The sequence below is a fragment of the Lutjanus erythropterus genome, chromosome 4 (genome assembly GCF_056507025.1).
Source record: "Lutjanus erythropterus isolate fLutEry1 chromosome 4, fLutEry1.hap2, whole genome shotgun sequence".
NCBI classification, from domain to species: Eukaryota; Metazoa; Chordata; class Actinopteri; order Lutjaniformes; family Lutjanidae; genus Lutjanus; species Lutjanus erythropterus.
Window position 1 is genome coordinate 47,418,505 of NC_139320.1, and position 24,290 is coordinate 47,442,794.

General features: G+C 39.5%; 1 protein-coding gene across 1 annotated transcript in view; it reads right to left on the minus strand.

The window, feature by feature from the left end:
* cpda (carboxypeptidase D, a) overlaps window positions 1–23,883 on the minus strand; it is a 36,059-nt gene extending 12,176 nt beyond the window's left edge. Inside the window, exons 1-13 of the mRNA XM_084718160.1 lie at window positions 23,081–23,883; window positions 18,504–18,751; window positions 8,978–9,120; window positions 8,647–8,816; window positions 7,223–7,638; window positions 6,946–7,137; window positions 4,781–4,948; window positions 4,385–4,494; window positions 4,069–4,171; window positions 2,693–2,835; window positions 1,936–2,105; window positions 557–859; window positions 172–367 (exon numbers count right to left, since the gene is read on the minus strand). Of these exons, the coding sequence (XP_084574286.1) occupies window positions 172–367; window positions 557–859; window positions 1,936–2,105; window positions 2,693–2,835; window positions 4,069–4,171; window positions 4,385–4,494; window positions 4,781–4,948; window positions 6,946–7,137; window positions 7,223–7,638; window positions 8,647–8,816; window positions 8,978–9,120; window positions 18,504–18,751; window positions 23,081–23,739 (3,021 nt within the window). The 5' untranslated portion in view covers window positions 23,740–23,883. The remainder of the gene's footprint in view (window positions 1–171; window positions 368–556; window positions 860–1,935; window positions 2,106–2,692; window positions 2,836–4,068; window positions 4,172–4,384; window positions 4,495–4,780; window positions 4,949–6,945; window positions 7,138–7,222; window positions 7,639–8,646; window positions 8,817–8,977; window positions 9,121–18,503; window positions 18,752–23,080) is intronic.
* Between the last annotated feature and the right edge of the window lie 407 nt (window positions 23,884–24,290).

Here is a 24,290-nt window from a genome sequence, read left to right on the forward strand (position 1 = left end):
AAGAAACCAGAAAATATTCACATGTAAGAAGCTGGAATCAGACAATTTGATGGGGGGAACAGAGTTTTAAAAGGTCAAAGTAGGTACGTGCTGAGCACAGTTGATAAATACAGTATACTGTGTAGTCCAGGCTATCAAACACTGTATTTCCTGAGGGGCCCTAAAACTCACCCTGGTGATGACTGGGTTCTTGCCGTAGTTGATACACAGGAAAGCAGCAAACTCCAGCAGCAGCTCTGTGCCCACTGGGGCATTACCATGGATCCCTGCTACAAAGCGGATCTTGGGCTCAGACGGTTCAGCTTCCTCTGGTTTGTTGGAGATTTCTAGAGCTGAAATGGTTCGAAACTCTACACTTTGGCCCAAACTAGACACAGAAGAGAAGAAAACAGAATATTAGTCAGTATTATAAGAAAAGTAACTGAAGTTATCAAACAGGATTTACTTTTGGCAGACAGAGGATGAGAACTATGATGTCAAACATTTATGCATCCTTAAAAGAAAATGATGTTGGCTGGTTGAAATAAAGTCCCGGGGGGAGGATAAAGCCTCCTACCTGCGTAAAGATGTAATGTTGGGGAAGTTAAGCGTGAGGCCTCTCACGAAGGCGGACATCTCTTTGTAGCGTCGGTAACGGAAGTTGTTCTCTGTGGCCGTGCTCCTGACCAGCTGCTCCAAACCCTGACCCAGCGAGAGGTCCTTGATTAAGCTCTGGAACTCCTTCTCAGACGGGTTCTGCGTGGGTTGCGGACCCTCCAGCGGCTGGCCATTGGAGTCAGAGTGTATACGTGTGAGTTTGAAGTCCACCACCTCCGCTCCATCCTCTCGGACTGTGGCGTAGGTCCTCACAGATTTATATCTGGACGGCAGAGAAAGTGATTTAAAGTTAATAGCACTAGAAATAAAAGGACATAGCAGAATAGAAAGTTATAGAGATTTAATGGTAGCCTTGGAGTCTAACCAATATAGGATTTTTGAGAGCTGATAACAGCATCGATTCACCAATTACCAATGAATTTTTTAAGCTAGAATAAAAATAAAAGTTTTTTTTATATGGATTGTGCACCGATATGACTATGCAAATACAGTATGTTCTGCATTGTGACAAATCTAAATCACCCCAAGCATTGTTTTCTGTATTATTTGTTCTTTAAAAACATAAAAAACATACATCCAGATACCAATATATGCTCTACACTCGGCTTATATATTCTCTAATACTTATTTTTCATGCCTTGTTTTTCTCTCTTGGTTTGTGCTCTTGTTTTCTAACATGAGTCTTGCTTTTTGTCTGCCTCGCCCACTGATGTGTATAAAATCTGTCAGATAATTATGACTGTATGGTCTTTTATGTCACTATGCTGTTCTTGAAAGAAAAATAGAAAAGCAAGATTGCACAACAACAATTCAGGTCTCATTGATCCAAGGCCAAAGCACATACTGTATTTTACTTTCCAGTCAAAATGACAGTACAGACTAGGGCTGCACCTTGAAGTCAAAGATTCAAAATCATTACTTGCAGACCCCTGAGATTCTTCCAGTCCAGCCATCGTTTTCCCCCTTTGTAAGTCTGTGTGCATTACAGTAGCAGGATAAAACAGATGCACGGCAACAACATTTCAATGAGGAAACATAAATATGGGGAATCACAACATGCAGCGCTTGCTTGTTTGTTTGCTGTTTATACTTGTGTGTGACACCATTTCTGATTGTTTTTTCTCTCTTGGTTTGTGCTTTTTGTCCACCTTACCCATTGATGTGTATAAAATCTGCAGAATAATTATAATCATGTTCTTTTACACCACTATGATGTTGTTCTCAAAAGAAAATGTAAATTACTTTTATGTACCATGGAGAACTGTAACCAACATTAACCTGCAATAAAAAAAAATAAAGAAAAGAAATTTTAGGTTAATTTTGATTGTTTTTTCTCACCCATGGGCGGAGGCAGTGACAGAGTAAGTCCCAGGGACCAGCAGTCTCCAGTAGTCTCCGGTGCGAGCCGTGGTGACGTTGTGGTCGATCTCCTCCACACTGATGGTGGCATTGGGAATTCCTGTACCATCCCTGATGTCAGACACTGTGCCCTTTATTCCACCGTGGACCTACAAAGACACGTCATCGCGTACACATAAGCAGATGCAAAACTTTGTCGTAAAGTGAGGAGAAACTTCAGGGTAATGTCAAAGGGACAGTTCACCCCAAAATTAAAAATACATATTGTTGTCTGGCCTGTAGTGTTATTTATCCATCTAGACATTTTTGGTTTGAGTTGCAGAGTTTTGGAGATATTGTAGAGATGTCTGGCTGCTCTCCAATATAAAGGGACTAAATGGCACCAGGCTTGTGTTGCTAAAAGCACCAAAAAATACATCTGAAAAAGCCAGTGTCTCTTTTTAGAAATCATGACCTGGTTACTCAAGATAATCCACAAGCCTCGTCGTGAGCACTTTCATGTAGGAACTACTTTCACTCCGCAGTAGAATCTACCAGGTCTACTTTCTTTTTTTACCAGAAAGAAGAAGTCCCATTATACTGAAGAGAAGGCAGACATCTCTACTGCTGATATCTCCAAAACTCTGCAACTCAAACCAAAACATTCTCGATGGATAAACAGCCCTACAAGCCAGCAGAAAAATATGCAGATTTGATTTGGGGGTGAATTGTCCTTTTAAGGTCCGTATTTATTAACCTGGTGAATAAACTGAAGCAAGGCTCGTCTGTTTTGTTCCCAGAATTCAGGCAGGTCTTTGGCCAGGGGATACTTCACACAGCCCAGCTCAATGGTCACCTCAAAACAGTTGGTGTTTAAGTAGTTCCAGTCCTGCATGCCACCTGGATGGAAACACACTCCTTTAATCTCCACAATCTTTAAAGCTGTCACTTAAAGCCACTACAGTATGAGCAGAAGGTTTATGCGATTATAGCATCTATGATGGATTTAGTGTGCCAATGGTGTAGCCAACTAATTTTGATTGGGGAAAAAAAAACTTTGAAATAGTTTTGTATAAATTGCAATTAAATTGCGTGCAAATCGAATTTTGATAACCTCAGAGCACACAAAGCCTTGAGACCCCCTGTGATCTTTGGTGCCACCCAAGAGGGGGCCTAGAACTCAGGTTGGGAACCAGTGATTTAACTAATCCTGGTGAAAGGTGGAACACTCTGAGTGTCACCTAGTCAATGCACTGCTGTACCACCGCATACCAAGGTCATTATAACTAAAACTAAACTAAAAACTACAACTAGATATTAAAAATGGTAACACTTTCCAAGTCCCACAACTTCATCATAAATAGGTAAAAATTATCAACATATTACCCCCAATTTCAAGTGTCATTTTCATGCATACTTACCATTAAATTTGGGGGTAATTTGGAGGTAATGTCTAAGAAATTTCACATATATTACTTGGTAATTGTAACCTATTTACCAGGAAATTATGGGATTTTATGTGTTATCAAAGAAACATCATAGAACTAATCCTGAAACTAATAGCAACTAAACTAAAACTAAACATTTTTCATTAATTTAACAGCAAGCACATACTTGTGTCTTTTTTTTTTTTTTTAAATATAATGTCTTTAAATGTGTGCTTAACAGCTTTTTTTTGCAATCAGGTTTTGATTAGTTTTTATGATATTTTGTTGTATATATTTCACCATCTTTTTATTTCACTGTTCTAATCTCTTATTTCCATAAAAATCCTTTTAAAGACGGGTGTTGCAAATCAGCATTTGCTACAAACACTGTGATACATGCATTGGTGCATTGGATGGTTGTTCTCAGCTTATCTGTGTATACTGTGTCTGTGTCCATTATTAAATAGCTTAACTAATTTACTATCCTTATAAATAAAACATTAATATCAACCCCTAGTGTATTTTGAGGCTATAAAAGAGAAGTCTGAATTGAACAAATTGTCTTATTTTCTACATAAGAGTAACTTTTCCTGATTTTGTGGAAAAAAATAAACATTTCAAATATGAAAGAGTGTTCTGGATGATGTGCTGTGGAACAAAAATGAATGTGGTGAGTAACAAAGGAGGATGAGAGTCGTAGGCGTACCATTAACATTGTACCAGTTGGCACCATTGGTGATGCCATCCTCAAAATATTCCTCAGGGTACAGGTCGTCACAAGGGTGTCCTTTGTGCATCAGAGGATTCTCCTGCACACACACACACACACACACACACACACAAGTGAGAACGCAACAATGAGCGCTGTTGTAGTCAAGTTTTCAAACCTCGTCTCTCCACAGACTTTCACAAAAAGCCTGTGGCTTTTGTCAGTCCCAATTTTGTTTTCAGTTACACCATGAAACCAAATGGAGACTTTATCCTGGACTGAAACAGATCCAACAGCAGCAGTGTCTGGTTACCTGTGAGTAGGCTCGAGACACCTGCTGAAAGACTTTGTCATCAGGTGACTGGCTGTACTGAGACACCCCTTGTTTGTCATCATCATAAGGGTAGTTGACCACCAAGGAACCTAAATTCCACAACGCAAAATGACACAAATACATTAGTGGCTAAAATAAACTTCAATGTGCATAACTAGACATTTCAAAATCCAGCCTAATATTTAGATTTGAACTGTAGAGCTGTGACAGTAATTGTAATTATTGATTTAACTTTAATCTCAAATTATGTGTGATTTAAAAAAAAAACATACAAAACATTTAAAATCATTGACAGACTCTATGACTATCAAAAAGGTGACTGTGACGCTGAAAGACAAACATTTTTGGCACTAAAAGCTCAAAATAAGGCCGTGCCTCCATGCAGGTTGGCCGACAGGACGAAGGGGATGCTCTTCAGCCAGTTCATCACAGCTATAGTCTCTGGCTGTCTGGGCTCCGTGACGGTGGTGAACTGGTCCGGGAAGTTCCGGTTCAGGTCAAAATTGTTGCTGTTGTTGCGCCCTTTGTAGCCTTTTATATCACCTGTGGGGAAATAAATGATAATGATGAGTCATCTGCATGAATCTGTGGGCGACAGTGATACATACCAGAAATACAAACTTTATCAACAGCAATAAAAAATAGTTCAATAAAATTTCCAGCAGTTTCATTTTAAAGCATTAAGTGCAAACTACCATATTAAATAACAAATACGACCTGCCTCATAAACAGCCTGTCATATCTCCTGATAATCAGGCATGCAGACGGTGAGGAAATAGTTAATAAAAAAGCTTGTCAGCTCAACAATATGGCAGTTACTTAGGTTTTTAAAGTCTATTAAAACCTTTTACCTGTGTGCTGTGATAAATAAAGAAGTTAAATTCAAAATCAGGCATATAAATTAAAAATAAAGTTCTTAGATTCAAAGGAAGGCAGTTAAATTAAAAATAAAAAGATTCAATTACATTTTTTTTTTATTATCTATATCAGCTGAAATGACACATTTTATAGTAATCCATTTTTCAGCAATATTTCCCAGCCCTGTGTATCTGATTCTGTAACCACAGCATGTTCCTGCCTGAAGACGTACAGCTCCTCCTCCTCTGTACTTCCTGTGACACATCAGCAGTGGCTACCAACTGACTGATAACATAATGGAAGCAATGTTTCGTGAAACTGAAAAAAACACTCGCAGAAGCAAGAGAGCGCAACTAAAGCCGACTCAGTCGGCAGATGAGATGAAGCCTGCAGTGTGTCAGGAGATAATATATAAGGACAAAGGAAATGAGACGAACAGCTAATATGCAAATAACACCAATTTAAGGACGATGCTGTGTCGACCTCCTAAACTTATGCACATGTCATGAGCACAGGGCATACTGTCTGTTTCTTTGTAATCATTTGAGTTTTCTCCTGTATGTAAATGTGGTCTGATCACTTTGTAAGTCCTGTGTCGGCTGTTAATTTGATACCTTTCAGCAACATACATTCAAGTGATCAAATTACTGTTCAGGTTCTGTAATGTTACACCCTTGCTCATGTATCTAAAGTATAAATCTAATGCATGTGTGATTTGTACACCAAAACATTTGCTATAAAGCTACAAGTCTTCATTTCATACAATGCAGGTAGTGTTACCTTGTTGTTGCCTGTGTATACACTCATTCTAGATGATCTAGATCTAGATTCCACAGGTAAGCAGTTAACTGACAGTATCATGATTGGATATTAAGGAGAATCCTCAAAAGGCTCACTTGGAAATCATTGCATTCTGTTTTTATTTGCATTTTACACAACGTCACAGCTTTTTTACAACTGTGTTTGATTACTGCTCTTAGAAAACTTGTGGTTAATACTGTCCAGCATTGATCAGTTACAACTATCGCCCAAACGCAGGCGCAGCAGCACCGCCGGTTTGTTTTGTGTCAATGAAAACCTTGTGATTACAAAGGACATGATGCTGTTTCAAATCATTTATAGCTTTCCAGTGTGTATCAGTACATTTTTTTAACATTTTCAGCACATTTTAAGAATTTTGGTCACTATAATCATGACAGAAAATTTTCAGACTGTTTCATCTGTAAGTGCAGTAGGATCAGATGATGAACTATGCAGGGACAGACAACTATTAGCTGAAGGGCGCAAAAAGTAACCCAGGAATGAAGATAATTCTGATCCCATAAGTGTGTATCTCATACTAAAAGAGCGTAAATATGCTCTTCATTCTGTCCCTGCTGGGAGCAGTTTATGTTTGTTTTTGTATCCTTTCATCACTTCAGTGATTGTATGATAGAAGAGGTTCAACCTATATTTAATGTCTTATAAACTCTCAAATGTTACCAAAGCATTTCCAATTAAAATGCATTTATTCAACTCAGTAAATTATCTGATTTATCTGGGTAAAGCAAGTTGAGTATCCCTGACTTAGTGTTTGCACGTGTGTGTGTGTGTGTGTGTGTGTGTGTGTGTGTGTGTGTGTGTGTGTGTGTGTGTGTGTGTGTGTGTGTGTGTGTGTGTGTGTGTGTGTCCTTCTCTCTTACCTTCAGTGGCTACCTCGTAGCCATCAGGGTTCATAGAGGGCATGATGTGAATGCGGGTATTGTTGACCAACTTGGTGACCTCCGTGTCAGTACCATAATTACGGCACAGGTACTCGATGAGGTTGAGCAATAACTCTCGGCCCACCACTTCATTACCGTGCATGTTGCCGACATACTTAAACTCTGGTTCACCTGACATGGGAACAAAAAAAATGGACATCAGAGTGAAAAGTCCCAATAATAGATGCAAACGAAAGGAAGATCATCTAAGACATACCGTGCTCATGGACTGTGGGGTTGTCTGAGATGACCATCACGTAGAGCTCATGTTCTTCCACGGAGCGGCCAACTGTGTAAAGGTGGGTGATAGAGGGGAACTCGCTGCTGTACTTGCGTAAGAACAGCTCCATGTCGTCATAGCTGTGGTGACGAAATTCATGGGGTTGGATGGGCTGGTGCTCAGGTGGAAGCGAAGGGAGGCTGTTCTTGTTTGCATCTGAAGGAACCACCTGAGTGTGAGTGGAGCTGGAGTTGGTAGCGGTGGTGGGGATGTTTGGTTTGTTGGTAGATGGCATGGAGGACGTAGCCACAGTGCTTCTTGCTGCCTCACTGACCACAGGCGCCAAGGTAAAGTTAAGTTCTGTAGCTTTGCCCTCCAGAACCTGGACATTGTAGACGGTCATTGGTGTGTACCTGTGATGAGAAAATAAACTTTTGCTTTAAGGCTTTAACTCCACCTTAAACTCTCCAGGAAGTGCCTAAATTATACATCTCAGATGTCATAACAAAAGAGACCATCAGTCCTTTCAATCTCTCAACCAGGAAGTCATATTTTTCTTCACTTCAGTAACAAAGAGCATCTCTATACAACTAAGGAGGAAGTAACTGATGTCATGCATTTCTTTAGCGCAGCACTTGTGGGAAAATGTGGTTAAAAATTACAGACTGAGCTTCATTGTTTTACAGTCTGAAGAGCCAGGTTACAAATTTAGCTTAGATCATGTGATCTGGCAACAAGCAGGGATGAATGCAACACTTGCAAAACTATTATTCATCACTGCAATGAAACTTGAAGCCTGACAATTATTTGATATTTTTAAGAGTTAAACATTAATGAATAGCCTCTGTTTGTGAACAATGTTAATTTCTTGACTAATATGAGATGAAAACATTAGGCAGGGATGATCTGGGAAGAGATCCAAGCTCTGTGTGGTCCAAAGGTTAGATGCACACAGCTGGGTAGTACTGATCTACTCGAGAGTCAGAGTTATCCAAGCTGGTGTATTTTCACTAAACGTGGAATAAAATACAAGGTAAAAGAAACCAAGCAGAGAAGTGAATGACCCAGAGTTATTAATCTTAAATCATAAATCAAAACACTGATTGACAAACTAAAGATAAGTGTGTTACGAGTATTAAGTTTCACAGTCATCACATTCTAACTAAAATGAAACAAGATGTTACCTTCAGAAGTGTATCATGAGTATGGGAGTTCTTGACGAACAATAAAACACCTTAGATTTTAGTCGACTAAACCTACTGAAGCTTTAGTCAACCTAAATCTTATCACATTTAGTCAACTAAAACTAGAGTAAAACAGGAACAATTCAGATGACTAAAGGCTAAACAGCATTTTAAACTAAATCAAAATTTGCTGTCAATATTAACACCTATTGTAAGAAGTTCAGTGGCATAACTCACCCTGGGGCCACAGCTGTGATGTTGTATGTTCCTGGGAGTAGGAGGCGGTAGTAGTCCCCATAGTTTCCAGTGGTCAGGTTGTGGCGAATACTTGCCACCACAATGCTGACATTGGCAAGAGGAGATCCATTGACGGCCTCTTTCACGTAACCGTGGACACCTATGTGGACCTGGAAGACAGAGATACTGTAAATACTAAGGACATCTTGCTGAACTGGAGCATTGTCATGCCAAAGATATGACAGGTTTTGACTCTGGTATTATTCTTTTTAAATAACAAAAAAAACAGAAGTCACATTATAATGACTGCATTACTAGTTAGAAGCTCTACCTGTTCTATGTAGGCTACTAGAGATTCCCTGTTCAGTTCCCATTCCTTATGGAGCTCAGAAGCAGGAGGATATTTGCAGCAGCTCAGCTCCATGGTGATTTCCAGACAGTTTCCATAGAGGTAGTTGTAGTCCTGCATCCCTCCTAGATAAGAGAGCAACAGTGTCATAAACCAATCATGCCAGAGGTGCTACAACACATTCAATATACACTATATTATAGAGGAAAGATGTGTACAGCACATGATCATAAAGTAAATTCTTAAATAGGGCTGTGTATTGGCAAGAATCTGACGATGTGGTACGTATGTATGTCACTGATTATTAAATTAATCATCAACTATTTTGATAATCGCTTCCTCCATTTGAGTGATATTTTAAGGAACAAAAGGCAAAATTCTCAGATTCCAGCTTCCTGGTTTCTTTACTCCTCTTTAACCGTAAACTGAATATCTTTGGGTTGTGGACAAAACAAGACATTTGTGGACGTCATCTTGAATTTTGGGAAACACTGATGAACATTTTCTGAAATTTAATGGACCAAACAACTGATTGATTAGTGGAGAAAATGAGAGACAGATTGATCGATAACAGGAAAGACTTAAAAAATGTTGATATTTTTTTTTTTATTTTTGTTGCAGCCCTACTCAGGTGTATCAGTATTTTCTTATAGCCTCATTTTTAAACAAGCCCTGCCTATCTAAATGTGATCCCCACTGTGCCTAGCCTATTGATAAACAGAGAAAGAAGCTCTGTCTGGAAAGGCTTGAGCCCATTTTTGTCTCCTCAATGCCACAGTTCAAACATAGTGTTTAATGTGGCCCTAAGCCATGACATCTGCAGTTTGCCAGTTAATCTAGCCCCCTAAGTAAGGCAAACAGAGAGAGACACAGGAAGGCAGACTGTTCAGCCGGCCATCCCACAGGAGCGACAGCAGGCAGCCAGAGGCTCCCCGGCTGGAGGGTTGCCATGACCGCCTGCTGGGTGTCCACAGGAACCCAATGAAACAGCCACCATTAGCCACTTTGTGAGAGTCAACATGAAAGGGCTCACACAGCAAAGGCTGACAAATAACTTCGGCAAAGCAACCAGCTTCCCACCAGTCTCAGCGGCGAGGACATCAACCACACCACAACAGATAAACGCTGGTCGTCGCACGCAAGCTGTAGTTATCTGTGATAGGCTTGGGCAATGTCTATCAAATGGCATGCGACAATGTCCACAGTCAACCATTGTGATGGACGATTATATCGTTGCTGGGTTTAAAAGGTTATTCACCATGGCACCACAGATCCCCAACTTAGTTGTGTTTAAAAAGAAAATATTAAACACGACATGGAGACAGAAGGCAGTCAACAGCAACAACACCTTTATTTTTACTTACTCTCCCAAATACAGAAGGCTTTTAAATCAAAATGTCACGATGGTAGAGGGCTCATCCTAGCAATTTTTTTTTACTTTTATCATTGCTATTCCTGATGTCTGCATCAACCTATGGTGGTACCCAAAACACCTAATATCCAGAACCATAAGACTGTACAATACTCTAACATCACAGTTTTATATGGGCAATGAAGTGCAATGAGTACTGCTTTATTCAGTGCTTTTTGCAACCTATTTACTAAATTCCCTTCTGTTTTTTCTTCTGGCCTCTAATGCTATTTATCCATCTACATAGTTTTGGAGTGAGTTGCCAGGTTTTGGAGATAACAGCTGTAGAGATGTCTGACATTTCTCCAATACAATGGAACTAGATCACCAACAACTACATTTGAAAAACTCAACAATAATGTTTCTTTCCAGAAATTATGACTTGGTCATGACATCCATTAGTAGAAGGAGAGACCTTCCTGAAAGTTTCTGGCTGACTTTGGAAACTGGAGGAAATGCAATAAAGGAAAGTGCAGCGAGCCCCTCACAAGCCGAGGAGAAAAACTGCTGTGATGTGGTACACGCCTTGGCTCTGAGTGCAGGCGTACCAAAATATACACACAAAAGTTTGTCTGAGTCATCCCCGGTCAAGGAACAGCTGTTCAACATTCATTGGAAACTGTAAAAGGCAACTTCAGAGGACGTGAGAAACTCCTAAGTGCTCATCAGACAAGTTTCTGACGTGTTTTTCAGTTCTCACATTTGTCTGACAGAAGAGATGGGCTTGATTTTTAATAAACACAGAAGGTGAATCCTCATCATCTGCCCTGAAGTAACGCATCAATAATAAACTGGTGGGTAGAAACATTCACACAGAACAATAGGGACCATGCCCTCTGAGCTTATTTTGAATATCGGTGGTGTGTCGGGGTGATTCATTAGAGGTTTTATTCTGTGGTGGCAGCAGAGACAGCAGGGTGCTATGTCAACCAAACCAAACCTAGGCCCTATTTGCATGGTGCTAGTATTACCTGGGGACTTCTGGTGATTTGTAATAACTGTCGTCTGTGATCTTAATCCCAGCAGAGTCTGACATATCTGTAATGTGTTAGCAAGTTAAAATTTCAACACAAATTACCCACCATGTTTTGCCTAACAGAGGTCCTATGATACAGTTAGTGCCAGGCAAATCTTTGTGATTTGGGGTCGTAATGTATTTGTTGTTGTCAGACAAATGAACAAGTTTGATCGGCTGATAATACATTGAACAGCAGTCAACAGCTGTGCCATGAGACCATTTAAAATGAGTGGTGATGACAGAGAAGGTTAGCTGAAAATGTGTATTAATGCTTCCAACACATGGAGAAAGTTGGCAAAACAATTCTATACTATATTATTAATGTGTCTACTAATGAACAGACACTCCACTTCTGAAACGCTGATGTCACACAGAACCTTGACATCATATCCAGGGGATCATAATAACTATCAGAATAATTTCTAAAACAGATGTTCTCAATTTTTTCTCAAGGACTCAAAGCCAAGGTCCCCTTACATGATAGAAAATATTCTGGGGACCCCCTCATGAATTTCCCTTAGAATAATTGGATATAGCCTTTTGTTTTGCATGTCTACTTACTTATGTGAAAGAACAACAGACAAGAAGCGTATTGGAAAGATAGACATGTTAAAAATATGTGCATCATGTCATCACCCATAACATAAATACAGAAGCATCAAGAAAGTGTTTCACTCTGCATACAGAAAATAAAATGACGTGATAGATGACAAGTCCTCCATTGTCATCATCTGTTTATAACTGTCAGTTGTCTGTCAATGTAAAGCTAAGGCTGTTAACCTGAAAAAAAAAGTGGTCAGTGCTGCCTGTCTCACTGCCTGCTAGACTTCATTAACATATTGCTCTATTTAACCATTACACATCTACAGCTTCTATAAGATTATTAATGATTTCTAATGACTCATAAACACTTATCCGGTAAACATTCAGTATTAATCTTAACACTGATTTTCACCGACATGAAACAAACAAATACAGTTCTTCCTGACTGGAATACAAATTATAGCAGTACAGCCTTATAATGAAGTACTGTGGAGCTGCAGAGATGTCACATCATCAGAATTTTTCAATAAGTCACAAGTTGATTTTTTTTGTCAGAGAAAATTAAAATTTCCACTCATCGAATCTCATAGTGCAATTTCAGTCAAAACAATAGCAATATGACTTTTTTACCACATATTGCAACTCTATATGTAGGCTATATATATTTATTAGTTACAGATTATTAGATGAGAATGTGACCTATTAACTATTTATGAATATATTTTTAAATAATTAAAGATTGACATTAAATATATTTTGTGGGGCTGGGGAGTTTGTGGTTGAGACAGGGCAGGGTTTGCGTGTTCTCCTCGTGTCTGTGTGGGTTCTCTCCGGCTTCCTCCCACAGCCCAAAGACATGCAGCATAATAGGTTCATTGATAACTCTAAATTGTCCGTAGGTGTAAATGTGAGTGTGAATGGTTGTCTGTCTCTATATGTCAGCCCTGCTATGAACTGGCAACTTGGTGTACCCCGCCTCTGGCCCAATGTCGGCGACCCATCAGGTTACGGACAATGGATGGGTGGATGGGTGATAATTTAAATGAATGAACTTGAAAATTTTTCACTGAGCCTCTGGCTGAGTGCCATGAACCCCTGGAAGTCTCCAAACCCCTATTTGGCACCCACTGCTCTACAACACATGAGGTCCCCTGGTAATACTAGTCATTAGTGCAAATACGGCTTTAGCCTTTAAAAAATAATCTCACCCACTAATGATGAGCCAATAACACTAGACAATGTGTGGAAAACTGCCAGCACTGGCAGCAACAACAGGCCAAACAACATAAATCCCCCGTTTGTCCGGGTCACAAGACATTAGGCGTCGTCTTGTGCTAAGTTACTTTAAGTGGTGAATCAAGTGCCATTCACATAAAGTAAACACAACCCATTTGCTGAAAGCGCATGACAAACACAAAGACAGACTACGGCAGCCCCAACCTTACATATCCTGTCCATGTACCGGATCCAGTGACACACCCTGAACTTAACAGCAAACCACTGGCCACACAAGTCAGAGCTGGGAGCTGAACATGCTTTACAGGGCACCGGGGTGTTTATAGTGACGCTACATAAAATATCCTATCCTATTTATAGTTAAACATTTACAGTTATGACAATGAGGAAAATCTATTTCAGAAAGTACTGTTGTCAAATGACTGTCAGGAGTTCACAGTGAGGCAGCATGTTGGTATGGCTATCAGAGGTCTCAATGTTCACAGGCACTTCGAGGGCCTCAGATTATCTCAGCAGCTCCATTTCCATACAGTAAAATGATACTCTGGACCTTGTTCACTTGCATGTCTTAAGGCAGTGACCTGTATCTCTCAACACACACCTACAGCTTTGAACAAATATGACCCATTTCAAACAGTTCAGACTCCAAATCAATAAAAATGACACAACAAAGTGGACATCATGCAAGTCAAAACACAAAGATAAAGCTTGAAAGGAAAAATACAAGCGACATTATGCATTTTCAGCAACAGACTGCTCTAGTTATGTGCTGCGGGTTACATGAACCAAAATACAGTTCAAAAGTAGAGGATGCTCTCTGAGGTTAGACTGTGTCGAAAGATTATGAGTCCAGATAACACGTTATGCTGAATCATTATTTCAAGCTCTGTCTAGCCCTGACTGCCACACACACAAAAAAAAATCTCCTGTCCTGTGACTCCTTGTCGTGGCACTTAGCCCGGGTCGCGCATTATGTCATGAATGTCCTGGCCCTTTCCATCATCTACCATTAACACGGTTTTAGCAGTGACATTTCATCCTCTCAGGCATGACAGACAGACAAGCATTGTACCTTTGTTTTTTGGCTTCTTCTTTATCTTGAGATACGGACATTGTTGCTGCCAAAAGTTTTAATACTTGCCTCCTATCACAGCCTCAACCTTCTCTGCCTGAATACTGTTCTAGTTGACACTGCAACAACAAGATTAGTAGTCTTCAGCTAAAACACCCATTCAGTTGTCACTGTGTGTTTAGTTTCTGATGACAATTAAGGCCCGACTCTTAAGCATTATTTTTTCATGCACCTGTCAATTTGGAAATTTTGGGCTATTTTGCTTCCATAACAAGTTTTCTTTCAGAGTAGTGGAAAGAAAACATCCAAAATACATGTTTAGGTGTTTATTTTGGATAGAGTGGATTAATGGCTTCCTGAGCAGAGAATGAAGTCACGCTTCCTGTATTTATGTTGTAATCTAAGACTGATCGGACTCTTACGATTGTCATTGGGTGGCTAACAACAACAACAACGTTTTCAAGATGGAAAAGTGGATAAATAACTACAGAAGACACTGGGTGTTGGCTTTATCATTATGGGTTTATTTTACCACGTCTCCAAAAAAGCCAGTGTAGTTCAAGGCTGGATTACAAAGCTTCTGAAAGGGATACAATCACACCAGAGCTGACATTATAAAGGAACAATGCTACTGTTAGCTTTAGCTTAACATTAGCCTTTCCTGCTCAGCTTACTTTAGGCTAACTCTGTCACTTTCCCAGCAGCTGGGAAACAACAGACAAGACTTTTCTTGGTCTTAGTCTTAACTGACACACTGTATCTGAACTGTACATTTACTGCCAGGTTGATAGTCTAAGCTAAATTGAAGCGTCTGCTCTGTTATGAGTCTGCTGCTAACTCTCCTCCACTTGTACATCACACACACTGACGCAATGCCCTATTCCTTAACGGAGCTACACTATGCTTATGACATATGATGTATGGGAACATGTGCTTTGTCATCGGGGTAAGAAAAAAATCTATGCCATCACAGCCCTACTCATAGCTTAAGAGTGCACTAAAATATGTTTCTGAAAAACATTTTAAGCAGGAAACTGGCAACACAGTAACAGAAACTTGTTCTATATTTTATCAGCACTACCTCATTTGACAGTTTGATCTGAGTGTGACCAATCGAGTTCAGATTACCCTGTTCCCCCCTAACTTTATTGAGTAAATGAAGCGACTATTTGGTTTGGTCTGAGATGCCGGTGGTCTACAGCGACATCTAGAGCAGATGTTGTCTACAGCTCCTTTAAATGTACTACAGGGAATTAATTAATTAACTGGGTATGAAATGTAACACAGACGCCTCTATACGATATGATTGATTCCTCTTTAGATAATTTTATTTCTGACGTTGTATTTCATGGCTATGGCAGTGGAAACACTGCTTTAACCACAGGGGCCTCAAAAACATGAAATGTCCTTGCAGTAGCTTTACTGTCTCATTTGTATATTAAGGCCTACACGTAAAATTTCAGAAAACTTGCAATACAAAAAAATAATTTTCTTAACGTAAGTAATCACCTGGGGGCAAGTTTCATTTCATTTCATCTATTAGTTCAATTTTTTACCCTATTCACCTGTGGTGTCTTCCCGTGAAGCCAAGATTTGCCCACTGAGTGCTAATGGCTTTGGTAATGATTTACAGCTCCAGTTCCTTCTGGTGGTTAATGGATAGTGTGACATGTAATGACAATATCACATCAAAGTGACCTCTAACAGGGACACATACTATTTTTTTCCTCTTTCTCCCATACATTTGATCTACCAATCTCTATACAATCATCATCACACTGCCACTTCATAACACCACAAACTCACACTGTGTTCTGCAAGGTAAAATGACTAATTTTGGTTGGTTTGGAGAAAGCAATATTTGGTTTCTATAATGGCTATCTCCTGTCAGAAAGGCTGTCTGATGACAAAGCAAAGTGATGAAAATATTCTTAATGTAGTGTACACTTAAACTGATATTGATTTTTATGGTGGACCTTTTTAAGTTGCTAAAATACCTTCTGTTGCTGACCCTGTCCACAGCAGTTCATTGCTTAGCTTCCATGATTGTACTTCTCTCTGCTAGTACAAATAATCTGAACTATCCCTTTAAATATTATCCTGAAGGATCAATCAAGTTCTGAACCGAATTCTGAATTTGAATATCATTATTGTAATTTGATAGCAAAGGATGGCACCTGCACATGGAGTAGCTGACTCTACTTGTGAAAATTGTAACAAACACACTAAAAGTCATATATACTACTCAACAATTTGAAAAGGAGAGGTAAGGTGAGGAGTAACACAAGAGAAAATTAGTTGCTAGTTCTGGAGGGTTAAGATGATTAATCTAACCAAGGCAAAAGCATACTAATCCATGGCAAATCACCCATCGGAAAACACACACCCCTAACCTAAAATCTACAACAACAAAGCACATCTCAACAGGAAAAGCAGTGTGGTAACGTGACGCTGCAGACGCTTACATCACCACCTCTCAACCCCTCAGAAAAACCAGCAAAACAAAACTGTGCTGATCAAGTTTCTGCCCGAGTGATGCAGAGTTGAGCTGCTTCTGAACCTGAATTCATGGAGAAACATAACCTGCGTTTACTTCAGCTGGTAAAAGACGCCTACTCAGAGAACACGGACACATAGATGCTATATATATGTATGTATAGGATGAGTCAGAGTCATTTAACCCAGCAGACCATGGGCCATAATATGCCCACAGTGAGCCGTCGTGATACACCTGTCGACTGCTCGAACACTTTCAGTAATTATAAGCTTTGACAACCAAAGTGCTGCTGCTCTCTGAGCTTGAGTGCTTCAGTTTTTCAGTGTTTTGACACCTGGCAAACCCCAAAACAGGGCGCACCATTCAGTGCATGAATGACTGAAAAGTAGAACACAGAAATGAGTTTTGAGTTTATACCAATTAACAAAATTGAGTATGAAGCATCACTCAATTCTGTACTATTCTGCAAAACCTTTAAACTGTTCCACCATGTTAAATTACATGTAACAGTCTCACAGTAACAACAGCTTTTGTATTTTTTACTTTGCATTTTAAATGAACTCATTAGATGCAAGAAAAAGGCTACTGGAATCTGCCTCTAAGCAGCTTTGTTTAACAAACCTGTTCAAGAGGCTCTGTGGAATGTAAGTTAAGCTGCTCTGCTCAAAGAGACTCATTTTTACAAGTGATCTGCAGCGAGAGAAAACCTTTCTATGACAAGCCTAAGCTGTGCTACATCAAGTGTGAAGGAAATTGTGATAATTTCTTCCTCAGTCTCCTGAGACAGGTTGCAGCTTGTACATACCACTTGTAGAAACCCACATACGCTGCAGACAGTCCAACAATAAAAAGACACATTCTTGCCTCCCAGATGGGTTGATACCAAGCAGCAACACAGATTAAACTGACACTGCTCAGACTTTTAATGGTGATATTTCCTGTAGGGCTGCAACAAACCACTATTTTCACTCTTGATTAATCTGTTGACAATTTACTCGATTAACTGTTTGTGAGGAAGTTAATTCATAATCAATCAAATAAATACCCTTAGGAATTTAAAAATGCACTGGGGCTACAATTATCAATTATTTTCTCCAGCAATCCATTAGCTGTTCATTCATAAAATGTCAGAAAATAACAAAAGTCCCAAAGTCCAAAATGAAATCCTCAAATGTCTTGTTTTGTCTACAACCCAAAGATATTCAGTTTAATGTCAGAGAGGAGGAAAAAAACCCAGAAAATATTCACATGTAAGAAGCTGAAATCTGATATTTTTTACCTTTTTTTCTTAAAAAATTACTCAACCAATTAACTAATTATCAAAATAGCTAGCAACTAATCGATTATTCAATCGTTATTGCAGCTCTACTTTCTCACTGTCTACAACAATTTAAAATTTGAATTAAGTGACAGAACAATGACTGGACAAACCAACTTATTAAACAACAATAGGCCTTCATTCAAAGAAAACACACAAGTTCCTCTTGGCCATCTCCATGGCAACACACAGTCTACAATAGGTGTCTCACTTCAGAGTGTTACGTGTTTGAGCTCTATAACAAAAAGTGAGGAGGCACATTGAAGTCTATATGACACATACAGGATGTGACCCCAGAGCTGAATTCACTCTTAAATCTGCCTCCAGCTGGATATCCACATCTCCAAACTACAATAATTAGTTCTCACTCACTGAACTAAACATTAAAAACAAAAAAAAAGGCATCATCTTACCAGGTACGTCATACCACTGCGCCCCATTGGTAATGCCATCTGTAAAGGTTTCATCCATGGCATCGGGACAGTCTGGCTCACCCGTCTTCATCACAGGGTGGTTGTGGGAATACACCAGGGCCAAGTAGCGGAACAGGCTGTCGTCCTCCGACTGGCTGTAGTGGCCCTGCCGCTGGTGGGAGGCTGAGTCATCAAAAGGGTAGCTGGCAACCACAGTGCCACCATGCAGGTTCCCCGACAGCACGAATCTGGAGAGACAATGGCACATTTAAGAAGCAGCTTAAAAGGATGAGTTCAAGTCCATGTTGAAATAATACCCACATGTCCATATGTAAATTAAAGGGTATTGATCGCAGTGAATGTCCCTCCTGTTCACACTGGAGACGAAGCGAAGGAATTTGGCACTAAATCTAGTGTAAATTTGGGAACTACACACTTGGGTTGTGTAACACAGACTGTTGAAACTCACATGAGCCTCGGGTTAACTTCAGAATGTCCTTTCACACATAACTAGACTGTGGGTTCTGTCTCCAATCTCTTACACTGGAGTCATTATATGGCAGGGCAGGGCGATAAGGCTTATAAATAATATCTTCATATTGTTAGGCTATTCCACAATATACAATATACATCTTGATATTCTTCAACTTGGAGCTCAACGCTCTAAAGACACTGGAGATGACTGTGGACTTCAGGAAGAGCCCAGCTCCACCCACCCCCATCTTCCTGTGTGACTCCTCAGCTGACACTGTGGAGTCATTCCACTTCCTGGGCACCAGGAACTTGAAGTGAGAGCTAAACATCAGCTCCCTCATCAAAAAAGCCCAGCAGAGGATGTACATCCTGTGGCATTCAACCTGCCAAAGACGATGATGGTGCATTTCTACACTGCCATCATCGAGTCCATCCTCACCTCCTCCATCACCACCTGGTACGCTGCTTCCACTGCCAGAGACAAGGGCAGACTGCAGTGTATCACTCGCTCTGCTGAGAAGGTGATCGGCTGCAACCTGCCGTTCCTGCAGGACCTGTACACTTCCAGGACCCTGAGACGTGCAAGTAAGATTGTAGCCGACCCCTCCCTACCCGGACACAAACTGTTTGTGACACTCCCCTCTGGCAGGAGGCTGTGATCCATCAGGACCAAAACCTCTCTCCATAAGAAGAGTTTCTTTCCTTCTGCAACTGCCCATTATAACCAGAAATACACAGATAGCACTGGGCGATATGGACAGAATCAAATATCGATATATTTTTGACCAAACAGCTCTATTGACATTATGATAACATTATAGGGATAACTACTGGTGCTTCTACAAAATATTATCACAATGAGATTTTTAATAAATAATAACTAATGTGAATGGTAAAGATGGCAAAGAACAGAACAGCTAGAACAGTCTGGAAAGTTCAGAAAATTATATCACTTTACTGTAATTCAGCCTTTAAACCAGGAAAAGACAACACATACCATATCATGATATAACGATATCCAAAATCTAGGATGATATCTATCTTTTCATATTAAAATATTGATTTAATATACATATATTGCCCAGCCCTACTATGTGGATGTCCTCAGAATTAGTATGGACAGAAAGCAATAATTCTCTCAATTTACATACCGGCATGTGAATATTCTAATTAAATAAAATTGAAAAATTGTGATCCTATTATTTAAAAGGTTTGGTGGAAAAGGAAGGGTTTCACGGAAACAAATATTTTAAAGAAATGTTAAGCTGCTAAGAAGGAAATTCCCTTTTTGGATGGTGCTGACAGACTCTTTATGCACAGCAGTTCTTGGTAACTATTGTGAGATCACAACTAGAAGGAGCCTGAGGGGAAAGTAAGTTACTGATTGGCAAAATAACAACTATTTCCATTATCAATTAATCTGCCGAGATTTATGTCAGAATTGTTCTGCTTATAGCATAGAGGCAGACAGGAAACAAAGGTAGAGAGAGGTCCCCAGCTGATTTATAGTAGTCTTGCTGAAGCTAGAGCTGCGACTAATGATTATTTTCATCATCAATTAATCTCTCGATTATTTTCTTGATAAATCAACTAGCTGTTTGGCTCATAAAATGTCAGAAAATGGTATATGTTGATCACTGTTTTCCAAAGGCAATGTCCTCAAATGTCTCATTTCATATTTTGAAGATATTCAGCTTACTGCCATAAAAGAGTACAGAAATCAGAAAAAAATCACATTTAAGAGGCCAAAAAACAAAGATTTGTATCATTAAAAATAGCTCAAAATACAGTTGGTGATTAATTTAATAGTTGACAAACCAGCGGTGCAGACACCAAAGATGCTCGACTATACTGTCGAATGAATCAACATAATCACGGTCAAGAAGCTGGAACCATTGAAGGTTTGGCATTTTAGTCTGAGAACTGACAATAAATCAATTCTACAAATAGTTACAGATTAGTTTTCTGTCGACTGACTAATCAATAAATCAACTGATCGTTTCAGCTCTACTCCCAAGTCAGCCTCAGTCTTACTCTTCAAACCATTAGGGGTCTTAACAAAGGAGACAAAGAATTGAGTTGCTCATTGACAGGAATGTTTGTCACCATCCAAATCCTTCACTGTGAGATACTTATTGACTTAAAGGTGTTTGACATCAGTGAAGTTTACTAAAGTCATACCAACTCCTGCTCTGAGCAACATGACCACAAACAACTGGACACTGTGGATTATTATGTGTGCTGAGGCCCTGAGGACACTGTGTTTGTGTGTTTCAGAGAAAAGATGTCGTTATTTGCCACGATTCTGTTAATTCCTTGGTCCACATATATTCTGCATCTATTTCTGTGGTATTTGACTGTTTTTGTTGTGCTGGTTTTTCTCGGCATCTTTATAAATGAGAACACTCCCTCAATGATTTCTCCAGATTAGAAAAGGTTTAATAAATGTTTTTTGTGTGTCTTGGTATGCTTTTGTAATGTATATTTTGTATCATGATGTATGTTTTGTATCTCTTTCTTGTGTTTTGATATGGTTCTCTGATGTATGTTTTGTTATCTGACTATTCAGGGCTCAGGAATAAGGGTGGCCCGCTTGTCCAGGGCAACTTAAATGTCATGTCAGGCAAGTAAATCAGACACCTCTTTTCCTCCACCAGGCAAGTAGTAGAACAGAATTAAACTATTTTAATTAGCAATTAATCATTCAAGTAATTTGTCATGTAAAATGGCAGAAAATCCTGTTTTAAGCCTCTGGAAGTTTCCTGCTTTTCTTTGTTCATTATCATATTTAACTAAATATTTTTGGATTTTAGACAAAACAGCCATTGAAAGACAACATCTTGGAAAAACTGATGGATGGACATATTTCACTATTTTTTGAAATTTTATAGACTAGATTAAACCTGACAATTAACTTTAGTATTTGTTGTCACTGATAAAAGTATTTGTGCAGGGGCAGACAAAAAACTGACTTTGGGAAAGTAGATGACCCTTTTTTTTTGTTGTTGTTGTTGTTGTTTGTCTCCTTGGCAGAAGATAAAGAAAATAGAGTAGGACTGAACAATATATTGATACTGTATCAGTTAAGGGCAGAATAATTAATAAACAGATTATAAAAAGTTAAAGATCCAAATTAAAAAAAGCCACAATTTTCTGATGAATGAAAAATGTGTGAGAACACTACATTATAATGGAGTACTACAATGCGATAGTGATTTAATATTCCACGGCTCTGACCAACCCAGATCGGATATCATTATTTCAACAAAAACAAGGAACAGTTCTGATTCTTCTAATGTTCATTTAGTTTTTCTGGTAAAGTTCATCAAAAAAACTTCACAAATATCCTTTGGCTAGTATAGAGCATTTGCCTAAGAATTCAAAGTAAATGCTTTGACAATCTGCCAAGTCATATATTAGTATAGCTGATATGTATTGGCTAATATACGCCAAATAGTGGGGCTGCAAAATATGGTTAAAAAGTCATATTGCAATTATTTTTGACTGAAACTGCAATTGCGGTATGCAATATGAATAATGGGGAGGATCCTTTTTGCATTACAATTTTCACTTGTACTGTAAAAATAATAATAAAATCATTATGATGTGATATTTGTTGGGGTCTGCACTAAACCAACATTTTCTCTTTCATGTGGAGAACAAGATTTTTCACCCAGGGAATCTCTGCAGCTCTATAGTACTTCATTATAGGTTTTCTCACATATTTTTCCTCTGTCAAAAAGTTGCAATATTGCACTTGGCCATATTGCGATTTCAATAATATTGTGATTAATCGTGCAGCCCTATTGAACACTGATAGACTGATATAGCAACATCTATTGTGCATACCAAGTGATTATATTATTATGTGCTATAAATGTTGTCTTTTCCTGCTTTTAAAGGCTGCATTACAGTTGAGTAATTTCATCTTCTGAACTTATCAGACTGGTCTTGTTGTATTATTTGCCTTTACCAACTTAATCACAAGGCATCCCTACAAATCACAGTAACGTTAAATATAAATATTGAGGTATCTGGTTAAAAAAGTATCGTGATACTTGACACTTGTCCATACTGTCCAGCCTTAAAAGAAGGTGACTCACTTTTTTTCCTGGATCCACCTGATCAGAGCCATGACCTCGGGGATATTATCTTGATTGACGTTCGTCCCATCAAACTGGTCGGGAAAGCTTCTGTTGAGGTCCATGTTTTTGGCGTTGTTTCGGCCCCCGTTGTCTCCGCTGCAGTCCCCCTCTCTGGACTTCTCAAAGCCGTCAGGGTTCATGCTGGGCATGATGTAAATATCCGTGGTGTTCACCAGCTCTGAAATACGGGGTTCCTCTCCATATCTAGCCAGCAGGTACTCCACCAGGTACACCAACACCTGCCTGGACACGGTCTCGTCTCCGTGCATGTTTCCCACGTATTTAAACTTGGGTTTCCCCGGTGAGTCTGTGTTTGGGTCCCTGGTGATTCGCATGACCCACAGCTCCCTGCCCTCCACAGACTGACCTATGCTCGACAGGTTAGCTATGTGAGGGTATTTCTGGGCTAAAGACTGTAGGCGACCCGTTAGGTCAACATAATTGTAGTATTTGTTGTAAGTTTCTCCCGTTTCTTCCGTTGGGGGACTGACGCTTCGTGTCCGGTGCAGCCTGGCGTCACCAGGGGAGACAACAAGAAGAAGAAGAAGAAGAAGAAAGACGAAAAGTGACCCCCGGAGTTTCAGCGTCGTCGACAGATGCTCCCAAATGTGCGCCATGTTGATGAATCTTCTACTTCCAAACCATTCGGACTTCCAAATTAAAAAAAACAGACGCCGGGGTTGAATATTTTATGTGTTTGTCTCCCCAGCGACAGACGTATTTTTGCTGTCAGAGCCAGTCTGGCCTGCCTGTTTCTATCTACTTCCGTTTATCTCACAGGGGCGGGGCTCTACGGTGACGTAAGATTTTAAGGTAGGCCGGGGGAGTTCGATGTTTTTGTACCTTTAAGCCCGAATTCACATAATTTAAAGGTTCAGTGTGTAACTTTTACGGTGGAAATGTAATTATGATATTCATAAGTATGTATTCATCAATTTACAATCACCTGAAAGTATGGAAAGTAAGATGTTTTTATTGCCTTATAGTGCATTCATGTGCTCCTGGGATGAGAAAGCACATGCAAGTCATTCTGATCTGGGTCACTCTATGAGGACAGCAACTGATGGTTACAACTTAATACAAATAACATGTGACCACAATGTTATGAAATACATGAATTCATAAAAAAAAAATTTCAACCGCACATTTGCTCTCATCCACTATATTT